A 20,198-nucleotide genomic window follows, 5' to 3' on the forward strand; every position below is an offset into this window, starting at 1 on the left:
CAGGTGGGAGTCCAGCCAGTTGCAGGCTACCACACAGGAGGAGTAGGATGAGGAGGTGGAGGTTGGGGAGAAGCAGGAGATGTAAGTGGGGGTGACAACCCCATGATTGTTGCTCCAGAAGAGAGAGGTGGCCCCTGTCACATCTAGTGCCAGTAGCATCTCAGTCTACAATCTGTTCCCATAGGAACTGGCTGGCAGAAAAGCAGATCAGGCTGGATATGGGCAAATTGAAAATGGAGACTAAACTGGCTCTGGAGGAAATTATACTGGCTCATCAGAGCATGATCTAGCAGCAAGGGTGGCAGTGATACTGCAGTTCCCAGTGGAGACAGGAGGGTCCACATGCCCAAGAACCTGGTGCCTAACTTTGTTGTGGAGGATGACCTATATAAGTGGTGTGAGGCATATGAGGTTGCCCCAAGGATGCACAGGGTCTACCTAAGGAGGGTTGGGGGAAGTCTCTGGAAGCACTTTCCCAATGAATGGAGGGAAACCCTGTTAGCCCTGGGGAAAGGGGACAGGATGGCGTACACACTCCTCATAAAGAACCCACTTCTCAAGAAGTACGGTCACACCCAGAGAAGTGTAGACAGAACTTTAGGGACAGCCAGAAGTTGCCCCAACAGTCCTGGGTGAATTATGTGGATTACGTTTGCCAGGCACTGGATGGTGGGGTGAAGGACAGTGAGGTCACCAAAGGCTATGCAATTTATCTGTTAAGAGCACATGTTCGGCAACTGTTTTCTGGAGCTGCTTCAACACCTAGTAGATAGTAAGCTCACTGCCCAGAGATTTTACAAAGGAGGAGGACCACTGGATTAGCACCAGAGTGCCTAAGAAGGTACATGGGATTGACTCCAAGAAGGGTAGTTAAGGTTCCTCCCAACAGAGAGAGTGGGAGATCCATGGTGACACAGACAAGTCCCAAAGTAAGCTGGGGAAAGGGTTCCCATGCTGCTTCTGAGAAACAGGGGGCAGGTTCTGGAGGGTGGTGCCCGCTGTTTTGAAAGTTTCCAGTTAGTACAGAGGATGGGGGACTCTGTCTGTTCTAAGAAACCATCCACTAGTGGGAACTCTATAGGGGGGGCCAATTTGGTCTTAGTGGGATGTGGTCACCAGGGGCAAGTGGCAAAACATGCCCTAATTTCCCATTGTTGGGAGATAGACTCAGAGGGTAGGCTTGTGATCGATAAGGGTGGGAGTTATCATTGCCACCAGATTACAGTGAATGGGATCCCTGTCCGTGCTCTGGATACCAGTGCAAGCCAGACCATGGTGGTGGCAAGGCTAGTTTCCAGATCAGTACAACAAATAGGTCCCCAGATGACCACTGACTGCTTCCTTGGAAATGAGTTAACACCGGTAATAGATGAGTTGGGAAGAGTGGCCGCCCACAGTGATCCAAAAACTCTGGTTTCTGGAGCTGCTGCTCCTACAGGGAGAGTACAGAGGCCCGGTTGGAGGGGCAGGAGGAGGAAACAGATCATAGTGGGAGGACCGGTGGATCAGGGGTTGCAAGCTCTGAGAACAGATCACCCCAGGCCTGACCCTGGTGAGGCCACTTCTGCACTGGAATTACTCCCTGTGCTGTCAAGGAGACAGAGGGCTGAAGACTTGCACCATGCAGACCCATGTATGACACATCAAAAAAGTGTGTTACTCTGGAGTGGGGTGCTTGTTTCCCTCTAAACGTCCTGACGTGCAGGCACCTGGTCAGCCTCAGGGTACAGACCCTGGGGCTCAAGGGCTAGTCTTGGGATACCATCCCTGGGCTGGTAGGATGGAGAGTGAAAGAAGGTGCCTTACACCCGGGGCTATTGCCACCCACACTCTGAGAAGCCTTAGAGGGCAGAGAACCTTGGATGGCATGGGGCCTGGCTCTTGACACTGACAGCTGTCAATTGCCTCTGCTGGTTGCTGTATTTATGGGCACAGTTTTCCTTGGGTTGGCAACAAAGGTCTGATCCAAGGGTGGAATGGGCCATATCACTGGTGGTGCTATCTGCCTACTGGGTAGCATCTGTGAGCAATGTAAGGTTAGAAGCTTCACAGATGGGGTCCACAAGTGAGGAGAAGGTTCCCCATTGGTCAGTCCAGTTGCTCAGAAGAGTGTAGACAAAGGGATCCAACTGAGTTCAGAGGGGCACAGCACTGACAAGTGCCACTGCAGAAAAGGCACATTGTTCACATTCTACTGCCTAAGCATGGAAGCCCATCAAGGTATTGATTAGTTTGGCCTGGCTTTTAGCTATAAAGGGGGTCATGTTGGACTCGGCCCTCCCTGGAGGTTCAGCCCCAAACTTTTTACCTTCACCCTGCCTATTTTCTGAACCTATTTTTGTTGGCTTGCAGGACTCTGTGTAATTTACCATTACTAACCAGCGCTAAAGTGCTTGTACTGTCTCCTCTAAATATGGTAAAATTGGTTTTCACCCAGTTGGCACATTTAGGCCCATATTTATACTTTTTGACGCAAAACTGCGCAAACCCAGTTTTAATTCAAAAAGTATAGCGCTGGCTTGTGTCGTTCCAGAGCACCAGCCAGGCGGAAAATTTATGGAATGCCGAAAGCCGGCACAAAGAGTGGGCTAGCGTAAAAAGAAATTCCGTTAGCCAGGTGGGGGTGGCGGTATGGGAGAAGGGGGTTTTGCACCAAAAAATGTTGTTAGGCTCGTTAAAGGCAAAAAAAATGCCTCTAACCAGCCTAGTGTCATTTTCTGACGCAAAACCATCCATACCAGATGACTCCTGTTGTAGAAGAGATAGGAGTCATGTCCACCACCCCAATGGCCAGCAGAAGGGACCAGTGTCCCCTGGTCATGGCCATTGCAACCTGTGCCATGCAGGGGGGCCCAAGTTGGGCCCCCAATGGCACTTTAATTTAAAAAAATAAAATACTTACCTATACTTACCCTACCTACCTGGGATTGGGTACCCCATCCTCCGGTGTCCCTCTGGTGTGGGTGGGGGTGTTCCTGGGGCTTGAGAAGTGCACCTATGGGCCCATTACATGGTGTTCAACCATGGAGATGGGTCCACAGGTCCCCTAATGCCTGGTCTGACCCAGGAGTTAAACAATGATGCAAAACAAGCTTTGCACCATTATTTAGCCCCTCCTCCCACCCGTGCGTGATTTTAGCACGGGGGGATAAATATGGGGCTATTGGGTTAGCACAAATGTTTGTTTGGATGGGAACACCTACCTTGCATCTCATTGACCCAGGGTAGGTGCACGCATCCGGAAAATGGTGCTAACCTCAATATTTCGACACTAGATGTGTCTAGTGTCAAAATATAAACATGGAGTTAAGTTTGTGCTGAATTTGTTTTTAAAAAATGATGCAAATTCGGTGCAAACATAGTATAAATATGCCTCTTAGTTTACTTGTAAGTCTATAGTAAAGTGGTACAACATATTCCAAGGCCCTGTAAGTTACATCCTACTAGTGGGCCTGTCACACTCATTGTGCCACGACCTTAAGTAACCTCTTTAACCACGTCTCAGACCTACCACTGCAGCATGTGGACAGTTTTAAACTGCTGTTTCAATCTAGTAAAATAACCATTTTGCCAGGCCTAAACCTTTCTTTATAATACATATGTCACCCATAGGGTAGGTCTTGAACAGCCCTTAGGGCAGGGTTGAGTTGGACATGTACTTTTGATTTTTACATATTCTTATTGTACAAAACTCTTAAATGTGTTTTTCACTACTGTAAGGCCTACTTCTCCAATAGGATAACATTGGGTTACCTTATTACATGTAAGCGGACACAGCGTAGCAATGTCATGTTTGTCCCTAAATAATTGTAAGTTAAAAATCCTCTTTAATGGTAAAGTTGGATTTTAAGTCACAATTCTAAAAATGACACTTTTAGAAAGTTTGCATTTTCGTGTGGTAACTATTTAGTGTCTGCAGGCTGTGTTCTGGGTCAGATGACTTGGTATAGTTGGCAATTGGCCTGTGTGTATTCCTGACAGACAGTGTAACAAAGGGGGACTGGGTATTGGCAGGATGGGACATTCTGGCTGTATGGGTGGGGAGGAACTGCCACCTACCACTCTTATATTTCAAGGAAGCCGCTTTACCACACTCACACAGGACTGTTGTCAACCCAGACATCCCAGGACCAGGCAGGGAGGAAGGAAATTCCAGAACCATCTGTGTGGGGAAAACTCAAGAAGTTTCTTTGACCTCAAATCTGGCACTAGGTATAAATATGGATCCTGAGACCCACTCCTCAGAACTCTCCCAGACCTGTGGATACTACAGAAGAAGGACTGTTTTGCTGCCAAAGGACTGCCCTGCTGTCTGAGAATGAAGACTGGACCTGCTCCCTTCATCCCAGGCTACACGAGTGACCCCAAGGTTCAGTTGGTTGACCTCCTGTCTGAGCTACAGGGACACAACAGCTCCAGAGGCCTTCCTGCAACTGCTCAGCTGACCTGTTACAGCTGGATATGCCTGGGCCTGCAACTGAACCTGCCTCAGCCCTGCTGGCCTCTGTAAAAGAGAGTCTCTCTTCTCTAGGAGGTGTCTCCCCAAGTCCTGGGCCCTTGGTTGACATCACAGTGCACTTCTCTGGGCACAAAGGAGAAATCCTGAAGTCTTTAGCTCTCCCAAGACGGGCCCATTCCTGCACAGATGACTGCCAGTGCGAAGCTCCAGTGAACCTGACTCTCTGTGCTACAGCGATGATCTGAAATTTGAGATCTGCACTTTGCACTACAGCATCAACAGCCCATGGTGGGTGCGGACACAAAACTCAACCATAGACCACTGGCGACACAATTTTTGTGCTACAGCAACAACCGTCCACAATTCCCAGTCTGCTTTTCGCAGTACAGCGACAACCATCTGTGATGCCCTCCATGCTCTCATGACCTCCTCCACCGTGAACTGGACTCTTCATGCTCGACTATGAGAAGGAAACTTTTTCAGTGGGACTAACCTGGTCCCTCTATCCAGACTGTGATCCATTGCAGTTCGCTTTAACTTGTAACTTTCCCCCGGTCCAGCATGACCAGATGACCTCAAGTGGCCTTTTGTACTTTTAGGTGCTATATTACCTAAAATCTTTAAAATGCCAAATCGCTGATTCTTCTGAATGGATCTTTGATATTTTGGTGTCAAATAACTTACAAAACTTTACTCTATCTTTTCTAGATCATCTAGATTTTGTGCCAAGCTACTAGAGGGTTATGCATATCTTAATTTAGAGACTTTTTTGGTTCATCTTGACAAGGCTCATGGCGGTTTCTTGAGAAGCACTCAAACCCCATTTAACCAACAACTCAATTTCTCACAGGGGACAATTCTAAAGTTTAGGCCAACTGTAATGGAGCATGGGTAAGATACAGGGGTGAGATTTGTCCTGCTGAAGAGTTACCTTCTCAAGTTCCTACAAGGAACTGTGGTTTGTATTGGTTAGGGCCATCAGGAGGTTGTTGTCTGTGTGAGGAGTAGGTCGGGCATTGCGGATGGTGACTGTTTTGGCAGGAAGAGCCAGTCATCATGGGAGCTTTGCCATGGCAGTCAATGAGGGATTTTGCTGTTGGCGTGAAGTGCATATCTTGCTGAACCGTCACATTGGTGATCATCTCGGAAAGCTGCTGCCAGCCCAAAGTGCAGGTACTGCTGGCGCTTTGCATTAGCGGTCGCCATGGGTGGTCGTTTCTTGGTACTGAGAGGCACTTTGCAGTCACAAAGAGCCCAAAATTCTGTTATCTTCACCTTTTCTTCAGTAGGAGTACACTCTGATACCAGCTGAGTCCAGGACCTGGGGATACCTCTTGGGGATCAGGACTGACTCCAAAAGAGGCCATTAGCAGGGCTCAGACAGGTCCAGACAGGTCCACTTGGTGCTGGTCAGCTGGGCAGTGGCAAGGAGGCCTCCAGATGCTTTTGTTGTCCCTGTAGTTTAAGCAGGAGGTCAGCCAACTGACCCATGGAATCACTTCTGGGAAGACTGGGTTCAAGGCAATCAGGTCCAATCTTCTTCCTTCAGACAGCAGGGTAGCCCTGCCGAATCTTCCACAGGTTCAGAAGTGTTCTGATAACAGGTTCTGAAGGTGCTTCTTTTAAACTTGGTGGCAGCCTCTATGTATAAGAATTCCCTGGCCTACCCCCAAAACAGGTTCTGGTCAGTTATTTCCCTTCTCCCGGTCTTGGCCTCAAACTGTCTAGGGTGACAAATGCAAGGTCAAGCCTGGTGTCAGGTTCCGTTGTGTGTGCTGCAGGCAAGGGCCTTTGATGTGCAATCACAGGGTACAACTCCTCCCCAGCCGTGCTTTCAGGAAGACACACTCCCCTCACACCTAGGTCTCTTTTGCCTCAATGTCTGAAAAGAATACACAACCTACAATAGAAAAGCTATTCACAGGCATGTGACACTGGACCCTGGCAGAAAGGCACTTTTGGTCTCGTTATGAAAATGCCAACTTTCTAAAAGTGACATTTTCAGACTAGTAAATAAAAATCCAAATTTACCATTAAATAGGATTTTATATTAGAATTAATTTGAGCATAAGCCACATTTTCCTGTTAGGTCCCAAACTGAAGTTATCACTTTATAAGTGTAATAAGGTAACCCAGTATTTGTCTATAGTAGAGATAGTCTTTCACCAATAAAAAACAACTTTAGGCGTTTTATCACTGAGGGACATTTAAAACCTAAGTACACATGTCCTACCTTTTTCATATCATGCCCCCTGCCCTATGAGTATTGAGGGCCTACTTTAGGGTTGACGTATAGGAATTAAAAATAAAGGTTTAGGCCTTGCAAAAGGTTTACTTTGCCAGGTCGAAACAGCAGTTTAAAACAACACTGTGGGCTGCAGGGGTAGTCCTGAGACTTGTTTGAAACAGTGCTAGTTTAGCAGGTGGCACAAGGAGAGATGCAGGCCCACTAGTAGCATTTAAACGTCCTGAGTACATGTATTATCATATACCATGGACTTGTAAGTAAACTAAATTTACCAATCAGTTGTAGGCCAATATTACAATGTTCTGGAGAGGGTACTGGCACTTTTCCACTAACTAGTAGGGAAAAAGTACACAGAGACCTAAAAGCCAACAAAAAATGTGTTCAGTAAAGAAAGGCAACGGAAAGCACAAATCTGCGGGGATCCTGCAGAGATGGCCAAGTCCAACACTTATATTTCTAAAACACAGATAGCAAAACAAAGTAGAACTGCAGTCAAAGAGCATCTTCGTTCTTCCTCAGTGACTAATCTCTCTGTTGGACAATGATTTGGCTGCATATATGAGTTATGTCTATAGCGTGAACCTAGAAAAAAGGAAGTGAAACCCTGTACATTGTCAAAGGCAATTCAATAGTCAACACTCTTGCTATCTGGCTGACAAGCTCACCATCTCCAGTGTCACTTGGCTCACCCATGACCAGGGCACTGTCAGACTGGAGGCAAAGAAGTTTAAAAAAAGAAAAAAACAAGCCAACAGAATCTGGAATAACAACATCCTTCTAGCCATCAGAACTGCCCCAACCCTCCTCCAGATTAGGACAGAGCTGAAGACTCACCTCTTTAAAGAACAAAAAATCACTTCTGGTCCCAGAATCTAGCTACCTCCCCAACCACCCAGAACTAAGGCCCATATTTATACTTTTTTGCATTGCATTTGCGTCATTTTTTTAAATGGAAAAGCGTCACAAACTTACAAAATACAATTATATGTTGTAAGTTTGTGCCACGTTTGCATCAAAAACTGATTCAAATGGGGAGCAAAAAAGTATAAATATGGGCCTCAGTGCGCAAGGACTCGTACAGCAGTTCTTCAGTCTCTTTCTGAGATGAATAGTTTCACTTTGTTTAGCATGGAGAGCTAGGACCGGGTTTGCTCTGTTTTCTTGACAGTATGGTTGTTTAAGGTGAGGTTGGTATTCTTACCCGGCCACGGTCTGTTGTACCCTTGGGTCGATTGTTCGCTGTATTTCACCCACCCACCCAAGCAGCGTCTGCACACTTCATGTCTCAACAGGTTAATGTGGAAGCACTTGAAGGGGTTTTGGTGCTGAGTGTGGGCACTCTCTGGTGATTTTCTGGCAACTGTATCAAGTTCCTTTCTGAGCCAGGAGCTGGAAGCACAAGGTTGTTCCCTTACTGCCCTTGTTTTTTATGGCCTACACTCTAGTAACTTCCAGTTGTCACGGCATAGAGTGTGCCCAAACTATCATAGTAAAATCGTCAAGGATATTTCACTTCCTGGTGACACCGGAAGTAAATACTGGGGGCTTAATTAAAACAGAGCAAACCTGTAAAGGATGCATCTCAGAGCTTCAGGAAGTTGTCTCTTGTCAGTATCACTGCCCCCTTGCTATTAATTATCTAATTTCTTGTGTGGTTGTCTCCTTTAGCCTGATTCATGCATGTCTTCCCATGTTTTTTTTAACTTTGGTATTATTGTTGGAGAGATTTTTTCATGCTTCACTTTTTGTCCTCTCTAGCTGGTGTCACCATTTCATCTTAAAGAAGATATTGAAGTTCTATCTTTTTTTTCTTTTAGCCTTACCTTACAAACTTTTGTTCAGAATTGCAGGGTGGTTTCTAAATAATGTCCCCCCTATCATCTCTCATGGCTGATATCTGGCCACCACCTAACAGGATGAATCCAGGAGACTTGACATTGGGTGAAAGTTGTGGCTCGAAGCTGTCAAGTGAGCCAAGGGTGCACGAGATGTTGAATGTTGCCAATTTCTCTGTAACTAGGGGTGCAGGAACTGCAGCAGCACCCACGAATAATCTTGATGGAGTTTAGGTGAAGAATAAGCAGCAAAGAGGCAATTGAAGTGTTTTCTTCTAGCAATATTTATTGTATTTTCAATGACATATTTTCAAATATCAAGGAAATTCTTTCAAACTGCTGGTAATTATTTTCCCATGCACATCTCTGTTTCTATGTTCCCTTCTCTGACTATAAAGTATACCCAGACATACTCTAGTGTGATGGGGACAAATGTTTTTGTATAGTTAAAAACAAATTAAGCTCACTTTCTGCAATCCATATAATAATCAAACCACATTAGGTTATCATTACTGCATTGTAATGATCCTATTAATTAATTGACATAATGGAAAACCTAAAAATCACTGCATATTTTGATGTAACAGTCAAACCCAAATGGTATGTGATACCATTTAGCTTCTATAGTAGGTAGTGCCTCTTATTTAGAGTACCACAAAGTATTGTTGTGGTCTATTTCCGCATGTATCACAGGTTCTACGCACTCAGCTTAGCTGTAAGACCAGCACTGACACATTTTCTTCACACAGAAAGTAAAACATCACCACAGCACACAAAACCAAGTGAAAAATGTGGAGTGAGGAACGTGTGGAACTCTGCACTTTGATACTGTACATCAAGCCTAATTTTACCCCAAAAATGTTAAATTTGAAAGCAAGGCCCAGCAGAAATATTATATCTATTAGTAGATTTTACCTCCTGATCAGGCACTTTGCAATAAATGAGCGAAACTAAGGGCCTGATTTTGTTCTCGGCATATGGAATACTCTATAACAAACGTGACGAATATCCCATCCACTGTATTACGATCTCCAAAGAATATGATGGGAACGTAATACGGCAGACGGGATATCCGTCACATTTGTGACAGAGTATTCACCTCCCCCAAGTACTAAGGCCCTGATTTAAACCTCGGTGGATGGGTTACTCCGTGACAACAGTGACAGATATCCCATCTGCCAAAATTTTAATCTCATCGCAAATAATGGGATTTTGATTTTGGGGGATTGGATTTTCGTTACTGTTGTGACGGAGTATCCCATCTGCCGAGTTCTAAATCAGGCCCTACATCAAGCCCTGAGTTTCTTTTAACATTATAATTTTGAATGGTCCACACCATTTCTATTTATTCTGTTATATTTTTCTGTCCTTTAGTATTTATCCTTTTTCTCTTTTGAGTGCAGATGCATTAACTCACTGAGCTATTTTAAATGTCCTGATTTCTATTGCAAGTAGGGCGTCAGGGGTCTAGTGTTTATCAAATTCTACAGACTGTTAGGTGCTATAAAAAAATAAAACACATTTATACCATACTACTTATAAAGTAGCGAAGTCACAAAACAAATATTAGATTATTACAATTTCCAACTTTATAATACTGAATAACAGATAGCACAACCTCAGCATAGAAGAGACCCTACATTAAATTATCAAAAAAATGCAATTAATATAGACTAATTATTACACATTTATCACAAGCCATTTTGGATAAGGGAAGTCTCAATGAATTTGCAAGTGGCTGGCTGGGTTCAGCCTAGGTTACTACTCACCAATCTGCACGATGCTACACACAGCCTGATATTCCCAGGTACCAACCTGGTCAGCATGCACTGGAAACAGTTAAGCATCAGAGCTGTGCTCATCACAGGCCAGGCCCAGGAAAATCTTTTTCCCAATTTGACAGTGTCCCAAGTATCCCTCCGTGTCTGTAGGCCACGCTGTTTGCAGTCCTGTCATTTCCTTAAAAAACTTGGGGCATTCTGTGAGTTGTATTTTAATGTACTTTCAGTGAAACCATTTGGACTAACATAACTAACTGGAAACATGGGGGCATACTTATGGGCCTCTTGCGCCGCCGTTGAATCATATTTTGTGACACAACGGGGGTGCAAACCTTGAAATCACATCTATGAGGCCACGCAAAGCCACTCTGCATGGCTTTCAGATGCTTCATAGATATGGAGTAGGACAAGAGAGCGCACACCGCTGCATTGCCTTACTCTGCACTAGGGAGGTGTTCCATGGGCGTTACGGTGCGTTTTCCCACACAACACACAGGGATTTTGATGCATCCCCAGATTTACAAAACCTTGTAAACCTGGGAATGTGCCAAAACCTTACGCCTCCCGAGGGGAGGGACAACAAGGAGAAATATCTCTGTTTTAGCTCGCAGCACACATAGAAAGAGGAAAGGCTCCCAGGATTGTTTTAGGGCAGGAAGGTGATGAAACTGAATGATTCCCTTACCAGAATAGAAGCACCAGAAACTTCTCCTTTGAGGCACAATCAGTTATTTTTTTAGGTGATTAAATACCCAGTTATGATAAGCACACCGAGCATGAGTCGTTCTGAGACCACCTAACTCCCTGCACATGATTATATGGACCAATCCTGTGTGCTTGTTAACGGGCAGCCCTATGGCGCAATGCCCTTCATGTTGAGACACCATGGTGCTCCAGGTTTGTCTTTAAAACAACCCTAACCAGGGAAATTGATTAAAGACTTTATTTTGCTCAGACAAAACTAATTTGCTAGTCCATTGGTTGTGTTGGGTGACATGTTTGCTCAAACAACACATTTGTTACAGAATGTGTTGTACTGATAAATAGCATTATTCTCCCCCACCAAATCTAGCAATCTATATTTTTTCTGAAGAGGCAGTCAAAAAATACACCGTTGGGTCCTGTACTGTCCAACCACTCCGCTGTAGGTTTTACCTGTCCCATTGGCAAAAGTTCGATTTTTCACAGACCCCATGCTGATTCCAGGACATCTATATGGCTGCATGCTTCTCGCTCCCCCTCTACAAGCAGATGGGACTGAACTCTAAGATTTCTGCATAGAAAGTATTTTCTGTATCCCTGCTGAAACATCTGGCTTAAGGACCTGGAAAACACAGAATGATCATCCAGAGACCGAATCCTTGACTACTTCACAAAGCACCAAAAACACAGGGGGCCTGAATGACAAAGGTGAACTTAGACCTGATGTCTAAGTTTAGACCTGACGTCTAAGTTTAGATCTAAAGTATAACTTTAGACCTGAAGTCTAACTTTAGACCTGATGTCTAAGTTTAGACCTGAAGTCTAAGTTTAGAGCTAAAATCTAACTTTAGACCTGAAGTCTACCTTTAGATCTAAAGTCTAAGTTTAAAACCTAAAGTCTAACTTTAGACTGAAGTCTTATTTTAGACCTGAAGCCTAAGTTTAGTCCTTAGGTCTAAACTTAAACTTTAGGTCTAAGTTCACCTTTGGGAATCGGGCCCACAGTGACCATCCAGTGTTTAGAAACGTGACTATAAAGGTGGAAGCAAGGCCCAGCAGAAATAGTATATCTACTGGCAGATTTTACCTCCTAATCAGGCACTGTGCAATAACTTAGCAAAACTAAGAGCCTGATTTAGTTCTCGGCGAATGGAATACTCCATCACAAACGTGATGGATATTCCGTCCACCGTATTACAATCTCCATAGAATATGATGGGATCGGTACCTCAAAGTCAGAGTGTAAGGCCTCAGTATTGAAGAGCACCTACTAAAGTGAATAGAAAATAGCCAGTAAGTTTGAAGAGTTTGTCTGATTTTGTTGCCAGATATCCACCGCCGACTACTGTGATCCCGGGGAGGCGCTGAGGTAGCGGTACATGTTACAGAGATTGAATGCACCAAGATTCAGCAACCAAGACTTACCACAACAACATGCTCTACCCCAGTTTATTTTGTTATTACTGAACCTATGGCTCACGACCCTACAATAGCGATAGCCCAGCCTGCTGAGATAGCTTGAACCCTCATTGCCTTGTCACTGAAAAATACCTTCTACTCCACCAAAGACTACCTGGAAGCACAGACCAAAACACTCCATGAACACATGGTGCTGCTGAACGGTCAAAAACTTCAGCTGGTGGCTTCACATTGTCGTATAATATGTGTAGCCAGTAGCCGACATATCTCGCACCAGAGTACGCAAAAGCTTTTTCAGTCGTATCTCAGTAACAATTGGTGCTTGGCACTTATGATTCTTGCTATTGTGTTTCATTGTAAAATGTACATTCATCTGTGTAGCATTAATCTGTGCTACTATTTATGGGCATTGTTCTTTATTGAGTGTGATATTTCTGCTACATTGTGTCCAGGATCAACTTCCAGACCACCTCCTTTGAGTGAGCCTTGAGTGCTCAGCCACAATCACTGCTGGAAAGTCCTGGAAACTAAGGGGGTCTTAGTTAAACTTTGCAGCAAGGGATCAAGGATCCTGAAAGGAGGAGACAAGGTGGACACAGACATCACAAAACAATTCCCACCTTTAATATGAACCCACTATATCCTTTTAGAAGACAGCCAGCAGCGACTGAGGAAACATGTTCTCAGATACATGTTAACACAGGATTTGAGAGAATACTGTCACTGTACGAAAATGAAACATGAACCATATTCATGTTCAGAGTAAGTAGTTCCTCCTTAGTTTTAGCCAAACTAACAGAGGTAGCACACGAGGTAGGAACATGGAGGAAAGCGACCTCTGTGGCCCAGGCTAGGACCACAGCCTCTGATCAATACCCAACTGTCTACTTGAGAAGGAAAGAACATTTTATTTTCTAAACCTTAGTAAAACAGAGGTCCTACCAGTGCCTGTCACTGAAGATAGGATTCTTCTCTTCGAATCACCTCAAAATCTGACCCAAAGTCCAGACAAAGAAGAGAAAGTTAGAACTCTAGGCATCACTTCTGACACATACCGGTCCTTCAAGTCAAAATTTAACAAAAGGGTCAAAATGGACACCTTCTAGCTATGGCTGCGGACAGAATGCTTTCTCTGCTGTAAACCAACCACTGAATGAGCTAACCAGAGCCCTGATCATGGTTCTTTTGGACTGTTATTATGCATCATAACGTACATGGTTATGCCAAAACAGGTCTATAGCCCCTCTGTAGACTTCCATTGGACGAATCATCTAATTCCCACACAATTTTTCAAAAATCTCCAAGCAGGCAGAAGGACCAAAATGCTGTATACAATAAACCCCTCATTGCTTAAAACCCAACCTTCGCCAGATCAACAATGGCTAAATAAAACAAACTACTGGTGGATGCTTTGGCAACCAAAAAAACAACCTAACTTTAACCAACTCACAACAGGTAAAGAAACATGGTAAGTGAAACTGAACGGGGGAAAGATATCAGAGCTCGCGACGCCTTCTTACAATCTGAAGAGATAAGCAGAACCACAGAAACTTTGCTGCACTAGGCATCTTTTGACCATCAGTGACTGATGAAAGCCAGTTCAAGCACCCACCTTTCATGTGGTCCAGACTGTAGATACCAATGACAATTGGGCTTGATAGCTCTGCCTGGTGATCCTTTGTCAGGCCCCCGGAGCACGATCCCTGACCAAAATATCCTAAAATGGTAGATCTACTACACCTGACACCAACTCTCTGAACAGGCTTTGAGGTGACTGCAAACAGATTGTGTGGGTAAATCCACAAACAGGGAGATCTAAATTGCTCCAGCAAAAGAAAACACAACTGTCCAACTAGGCAGTTTGCTCTTCCACATAGACAAGGAGTCTGCACAGGTTTGACTGACTAAAGTTCCTTGTAATACCCTTGTTTCACATACGAATACCAGATCTGACATTACGGTGTTGGATCACAAGGCTTTTGTGCCTGAGCATTATCATGTGGGCAGGAGGCTCCTGCCATTGTCAGAAGCAACCTACATGGATCAGAACCAGGATGAGAACACTCAGGATGAGGCTCTATCAGAGGACACGGGCAGGACATTGGCCTGACTTGACAAAAATCAATATCTGAGAACGCCAAGGGAGTTTCCTTGGGAGCTGATATTGGCCTGGTTTGCCTATTTGTCTGATCTTAGGGATCACGTGGAGCTGCAAATAGCTGTTGGTCCTCACAAGACTGAGGCATGTAGGACCAAACACATGCTATGCACATGTACAGTTTGAAAGTGAGATAGCTGAGCCCTTCAAGAACTTTTGAGAAGATGGGCCACTTCATAGTGAGCTGTTGCCTCCTCAGCTGGTGTCAGCAGTCCGTGTGTCTATGGAGAATCCTGCTGCAGCTCATCCATGAGGCTCACTTGGAGGGGACCTTGACAATCAAGAAAACACAAGGGAGCCTGTACCTTGGTTTCACTGGTCAAACATGGGATCAGATGTTGAGCGATCCTGCCAGACCTGGCCACCCTACTTCTTGTCTGGGAGATCTGGAAGACAGTCAGACAAAGTTCACTGCCAGTGATAAAAGTATCTGTGTGGGGTTGATGAACGTGTTTCGGGCCACTTGAACAGTCAACCTATAGGAATACGTAGTGGACCATGCCACAGGATACCCTGAGGCTGTGACATTGAGGGGCATGCTTGCCTGATTGAAAAGATTTTAATGGATCGGTTCTATAAGAAAGTAATTTATGACCAGGACACCAACTTGAAATCCACTTATATGAAGGTCATGTTTGATAAGTTAGAGGTACATACAGTTTATTTGCTTTAAACCATCCGCAGTATAATGAGTTAGTGGAGGATTTTAATAAGACCCTCAAAAAAATGATCCATGCGTAATACCATCCTGCAAATATAGCGACTGCAGGATCTCAAGCACCACTGTATCTTAAAGGTAAGTATATTTAGGTTAGCATAGATGAACTATTCTTAGCTCTACATGTACTTATCTTGACGATCAAGATGCATCCATGGGGAGATTAAAAAAAAGTAAATATACACTCACTTATATGAACTTACCTTGATGATACAGTGACACTCAATCCCCTGCAATTGGTACCCTTGCAGGACAATAACAAAACCTTGCTATTCCGGTTCCATTCTATGGACACTGCTTGAGTGAAGGACAAGTGATGGTGAGCAGCTGTATCCAGCGGTTGAAGGAGAACAACAATGATGAACTGCAGCTTGCAGCTCTGTAGCAGTGACTGTCTAGTGATCCTCCTCCTTGGGAACCATGGGGAATCTTTTACAATCACTGTGAGACCTCATAATGCTGAGCACAGCTTCCCCTTCATCTGCCTCCATCTGCTGGCTGATGGATCCAGAACAGAGATCTCCAGTGGGTAGTAAGAGTGTCCAAAGACACCTGGAGCGCCCTCCGACCTCTGCCCAGTGCGGTGTTAAAAGTCCAATGTTGCTGGGCGCTCCAGTACACTGTAGTAGAGGTGGCCTTGGTCCTCTTGCAAATTAGAATTCCTGTGCCATGTGATCACCTAACCCCTTGTAAACGGAGTACCAGGCCTGCAAAGACCCACTAGCAACAAAATACTTTGATTAGGTTAAGTGTTTTCCAAGATGTCGGCTCTGTGGTTTTCATGTTTCCTCGGTAGCCACTGGCTCCGAAGGACACTAAACTCATTGGCCACTGAAATATTTCTACAAGGATTGACCCTGTTTCAGATGCAAGCCCATCCCTATTCAAGAAACCATGTGGTCATGTGAAGAATTAGCCATGACAAGTGAGTTCTATCTTATGAACCCCTTAAGGCTTCTGGGTATTATGTGGTCATCTGAACAATCAACTATGACCAGTGAGTTCTTACCTACTCATATCTCTCACTGGTAGTCACAAATTACAAGCAACTGCCAACTGAGGCTCAAACTGCCCAAAACACCTCTGTTCTCCCACAAAATGTGCTATTCTTAGTAGAAAAGGTTTGCCCAAACTTAACAGCAGGAGCAGAACATTACCAGGTGACTGAACTCAATCAGACTGCTGTACTAGTTAGCTGGTACCTGGCTTTGCATGCATCTGTTGATTGCTGGTCTGATTGTAAAAAGTGATGACCCATGCTCTTCCAAAGTACTAGAAAAGATGAACCCATAGACTTACACTGAGTTGTTTAAACCTCATAGATTAAGACTATGTTGCCTTTAGGTTCATATCTCTTGCCTCTGAACATGAACTCTTCCTAGACCAAGGTTTGAGGGCTACAAATGGGGGGCACGGAGTCGCGCACTGTACTCTACCCTTTGTAGGCAACAGTACTCAGGGACCTTGAGGCATAAGGAGAAACAGCGGCAAACACAGATGCTGCCAAACCTCACCCCTGCCACAGGACAATGACATCAGGCCTGAGATGTAGGCCCATGAAGTTTTCCTAATCTTGCCCAGTCAACATCCGAAGACCCCTGGACCATGGTACTGTGACTGGTCATCAAATGTGACGGTGGCCTCGTGGCCCTGAACTAAAACTTAACCGTGAGGTCAAGTGCCCCAGAGGAGCCCAGTACGTCAGCTGTAAATAAATAAATCCAGGACTTGTAGAGCGCTGGAAATCATCCATGACGGTCTCAAGGCGCTGAATTGTAGGCACAGGGAGATTACGTGATTTTTCCGGAATCATAGGATGTTGAGGTGACACCAAGGCTCGAACCTGGTTCTTCACCTGTGACCAACCAGTGGAAAGACACTGGTCCAAGCTATGAGCTTATCCCAAGAGATGCCCAGGAGCCGAGGGTCCCTCCAGAGCACCCGTGGAGTGCCCCAGCAGTCAAAGAACAGTTGCCAGACAAACGTTGTTCTGCACCAGTCTAGTGGGCCAACCCTCTGCAGCAGCAGCCAAACCCGACGAGCTACCTAGAGCGCCCTGGGACAGGAGTTAAGACCTGATGGCACCTTATTGTCTGCTAAACCCCGAAGACCCGAGCACTCCCTGGGGCTCTCGAGGTAGGGGCCATTCCCCCCGGGGAGTCCAGAAGAAAACTAACAGATTCTTAGCCAAACTTTCAAAGCAGCAGTGCTCAGGGCTGGGACAGGGATAAAAAAAAACCTGCCCCGGACCTGGGAATCAAGTCTGGCAAAGAGAGGGAGCGAGAGAGAGAGGAGGAATAGGGAGGGAGAGAGCGAGAGAGAGAGAGAGACTGCCGAAGAGACAGGAAGACAGTCAGAGAGGGTGAGAGAAGGAGAAGGGAAAAGAGAGACATTCATAGATGGGTCAGAGAGGGAGAGAAAGAGGGGGGAGAACGAGAGAGAAACTGATGGAGGGAGGGAGTCAAAGCATGGAGTGGAGAGAGACAGCAGAATCGAGGAGAGAGCGCGCGCACCGGTAGACAGCCAGGAGCAGTGAATGAACTGAGGACAGAGGGAGTGCTAAAGGGAGACGGGAGGAGAGAGGCGGCAGGTGTCAGCTGAGCTGCACTCTGAAAGAGAGAGGCCGAGACAGACCAGAACACACCGGCGGCCGGGTGAAGTGAGGGCAGAGGTAGGACACGAACTGATGCAGGGAGAGAGGGCTGGGGAGATGGAGAGACCTGTGCCAGGCCGGTGAGAGACACCCTGCAGGGCTCCCAGGACCTCTCACTGAGGAGCACTCTCTGGTGCGGCCTCACATCACCCCCGATACCATGGCCTGTGACCCCCCTCTTTCCGTCTTTCGGTCCCTTCTCCCCTCAAACAGCAGTGACGGCCCATAAAACACCCCCTCGCAGAGCAGCAGAAAAGAGACCCCTAATGATCACCCCTGCAGCGGAAGACGACCCTCCCCTCTCCCCTACACTAAAAGGTTTCTGAGCATCCCAGCGCCCACCACCCCCTTACACAGACTCTATACATTCAAGCACTGACCAGTCACACTGCACCCTAGCTGCCGCCCCCCGATGCAAGGTTGAGGGTAACAACTGTGACTGCAGTAGATTCAAATATCAGGGGTGCCTCTGCCTGACCCCCTTCCCCCACAGTGCGCAGAGAACTGTTGCTTTACAAGGAATGCCAGTTTTAGTTTTGGGGGGGTCTTACCTCTGAAGGGGGCATAGGACATGATGTCGCCACTAATCCGGGGGTCTTCTCATTGACGAGCCGGTTGGGGGCGCTCTAGGGGAGAATCGAGGCCCCCCGACGGTGAGGGGCGGTGAGGTTACAGACCCGGAGCCCAGGTGGGCTGTATAGCGCCGAAGGGTTGCGCCTTTGAGGCGAGGACTGGAGGGGGGAGGGGTCCGGAGGGCTAATGAGTTGGAGGTCTCCGTAGGGTAAGAATGACAGCTGCCTCCCACGCCGACCAACTCATCCAATCACTGGCCACCGAAGGAGCGCGCCCCGCCGCTGACGGGGGACACCCACACCACGACCCCAGCCATGGGCCGGCCCCATCCTTCCGCCCCCGGGGGCCCCGGCCGGCCGTGGCTCTCCTCTCCCGGAGCCTCCGCCAGCAGTTCTCCTTCGCCCACTCAGCCTCTTCTTCCCTGGCGCCCCCTCCTCCCCCGGTGCTCAGGGGGAGGCTGGGGATGCGGCCCCAGCTGCTGATGTGGGGGGCGGCTGGAGGAGAGATGCTCAGAGGATGTTGGAGGCGCTCTGTCCCTGGCTCCTAGTCCTGATACTGGGAAGGATGCTAGGGGTGAGGGGCGGAGGGTCCTCAGGTAGCTGTCTCCATCCTCAGTTTCAGGTCCTGATGCTGCAAGAGAGTTCAGGAGGTGAGAAGGATGCTGACAGCGCTCAGGTACCTGTCTCCATCCTCCGTTTCTGGTCCTGATGCTGCAAGAGAGTTCAGGAGGTGAGAAGGATGCTGAGAGCGTTCAGGTAGCTGTCTCCATCCTCCGTTTCTGGTCCTGATACAAGAGAGAGTTCAGGAGGTGAGAAGGATGCTAAGAGCGCTCAGGTATCTGTCTCCATCCTCCCTTTCTGGTCCTGATGTTGCAAGAGAGTTCAGGAGGTGAGAAGGATGCTTTGAGCGTTCAGGTAGCTGTCTCCATCCTCCGTTTCTGGCCCTGATACAAGAAAGAGTTCAGGAGGTGAGAAGGATGCTGAGAGCGCTCAGGTAGCTGTCTCCAACCTCCCTTTCTGGTCCTGATGCTGCAAGAGAGTTCAGGGGGTGAGAAGGATGCTGAGAGCGCTCAGGTAGATGTCTCCAAACCCGGCTTCTGGTGCTGATGCTGAGAGGGATTCTGAGGGTGGGAGAACAGGGACCTCAGGAAGCTGTCTCCATCCCTGGTCCTGATGCTGACAAAGATGCTGGGGGGTAGGAGCGCAGGGACCTTAGAAAGCTGTCTCCATCCCTGGTTTCTGATCCTGATAAGGATGCTAGGGGAGGGACCTCAGGTAGCTGTCTCCATCCTGAGTTTCTAGTCCTGATGCTGCAAGAGAGTTCAGGAGATGAGAAGGATGCTGAGAGCGCTCAGGTAGATGTCTCCAACCCGGCGCTTGGTCCAGATACTGAGGGTGTGGGTTTGGTGGGGGGGGGGGGGGGGGGCAGCGACCTCAGGAAACTGTCTCCATCCCTGGCTTCTGGTCCTGATGCTGAGAACGATGCTGGGGATGGGAGCGCAGGGACCTCAGGAAACAGCCTCCGTCCCTGGGCCCTGGTCCTGATGCTGGGAAGGATGCTTGGTGAGAGCGCATGGACCTCAGGCAGCTGTATCCATCCCTGGGTCCTGGTCTTGAGAAGGATACTTGGTGTGAGCGCCGGGACCTCAGGAA

General features: G+C 46.8%; 1 protein-coding gene across 8 annotated transcripts in view; it reads right to left on the minus strand.

Moving 5' to 3' along the window:
* Nucleotides 1–19,980, minus strand: part of SYNGAP1 (synaptic Ras GTPase activating protein 1) — a 738,530-nt gene extending 718,550 nt beyond the window's left edge. For all 8 annotated transcript variants that reach the window (XR_011205102.1, XR_011205103.1, XM_069241850.1 and 5 more), the window contains exon 1: nt 18,525–19,980. Coding sequence is in view for 6 of the 8 variants with exons in the window: in XM_069241850.1 (XP_069097951.1) it covers nt 18,525–18,546 (22 nt within the window). In the remaining 2 variants the exon portion in view is untranslated. The remainder of the gene's footprint in view (nt 1–18,524) is intronic.
* Nucleotides 19,981–20,198: the final 218 nt, after the last annotated feature.

This window comes from Pleurodeles waltl, chromosome 6 (genome assembly GCF_031143425.1).
Source record: "Pleurodeles waltl isolate 20211129_DDA chromosome 6, aPleWal1.hap1.20221129, whole genome shotgun sequence".
Lineage (NCBI taxonomy): Eukaryota > Metazoa > Chordata > Amphibia > Caudata > Salamandridae > Pleurodeles > Pleurodeles waltl.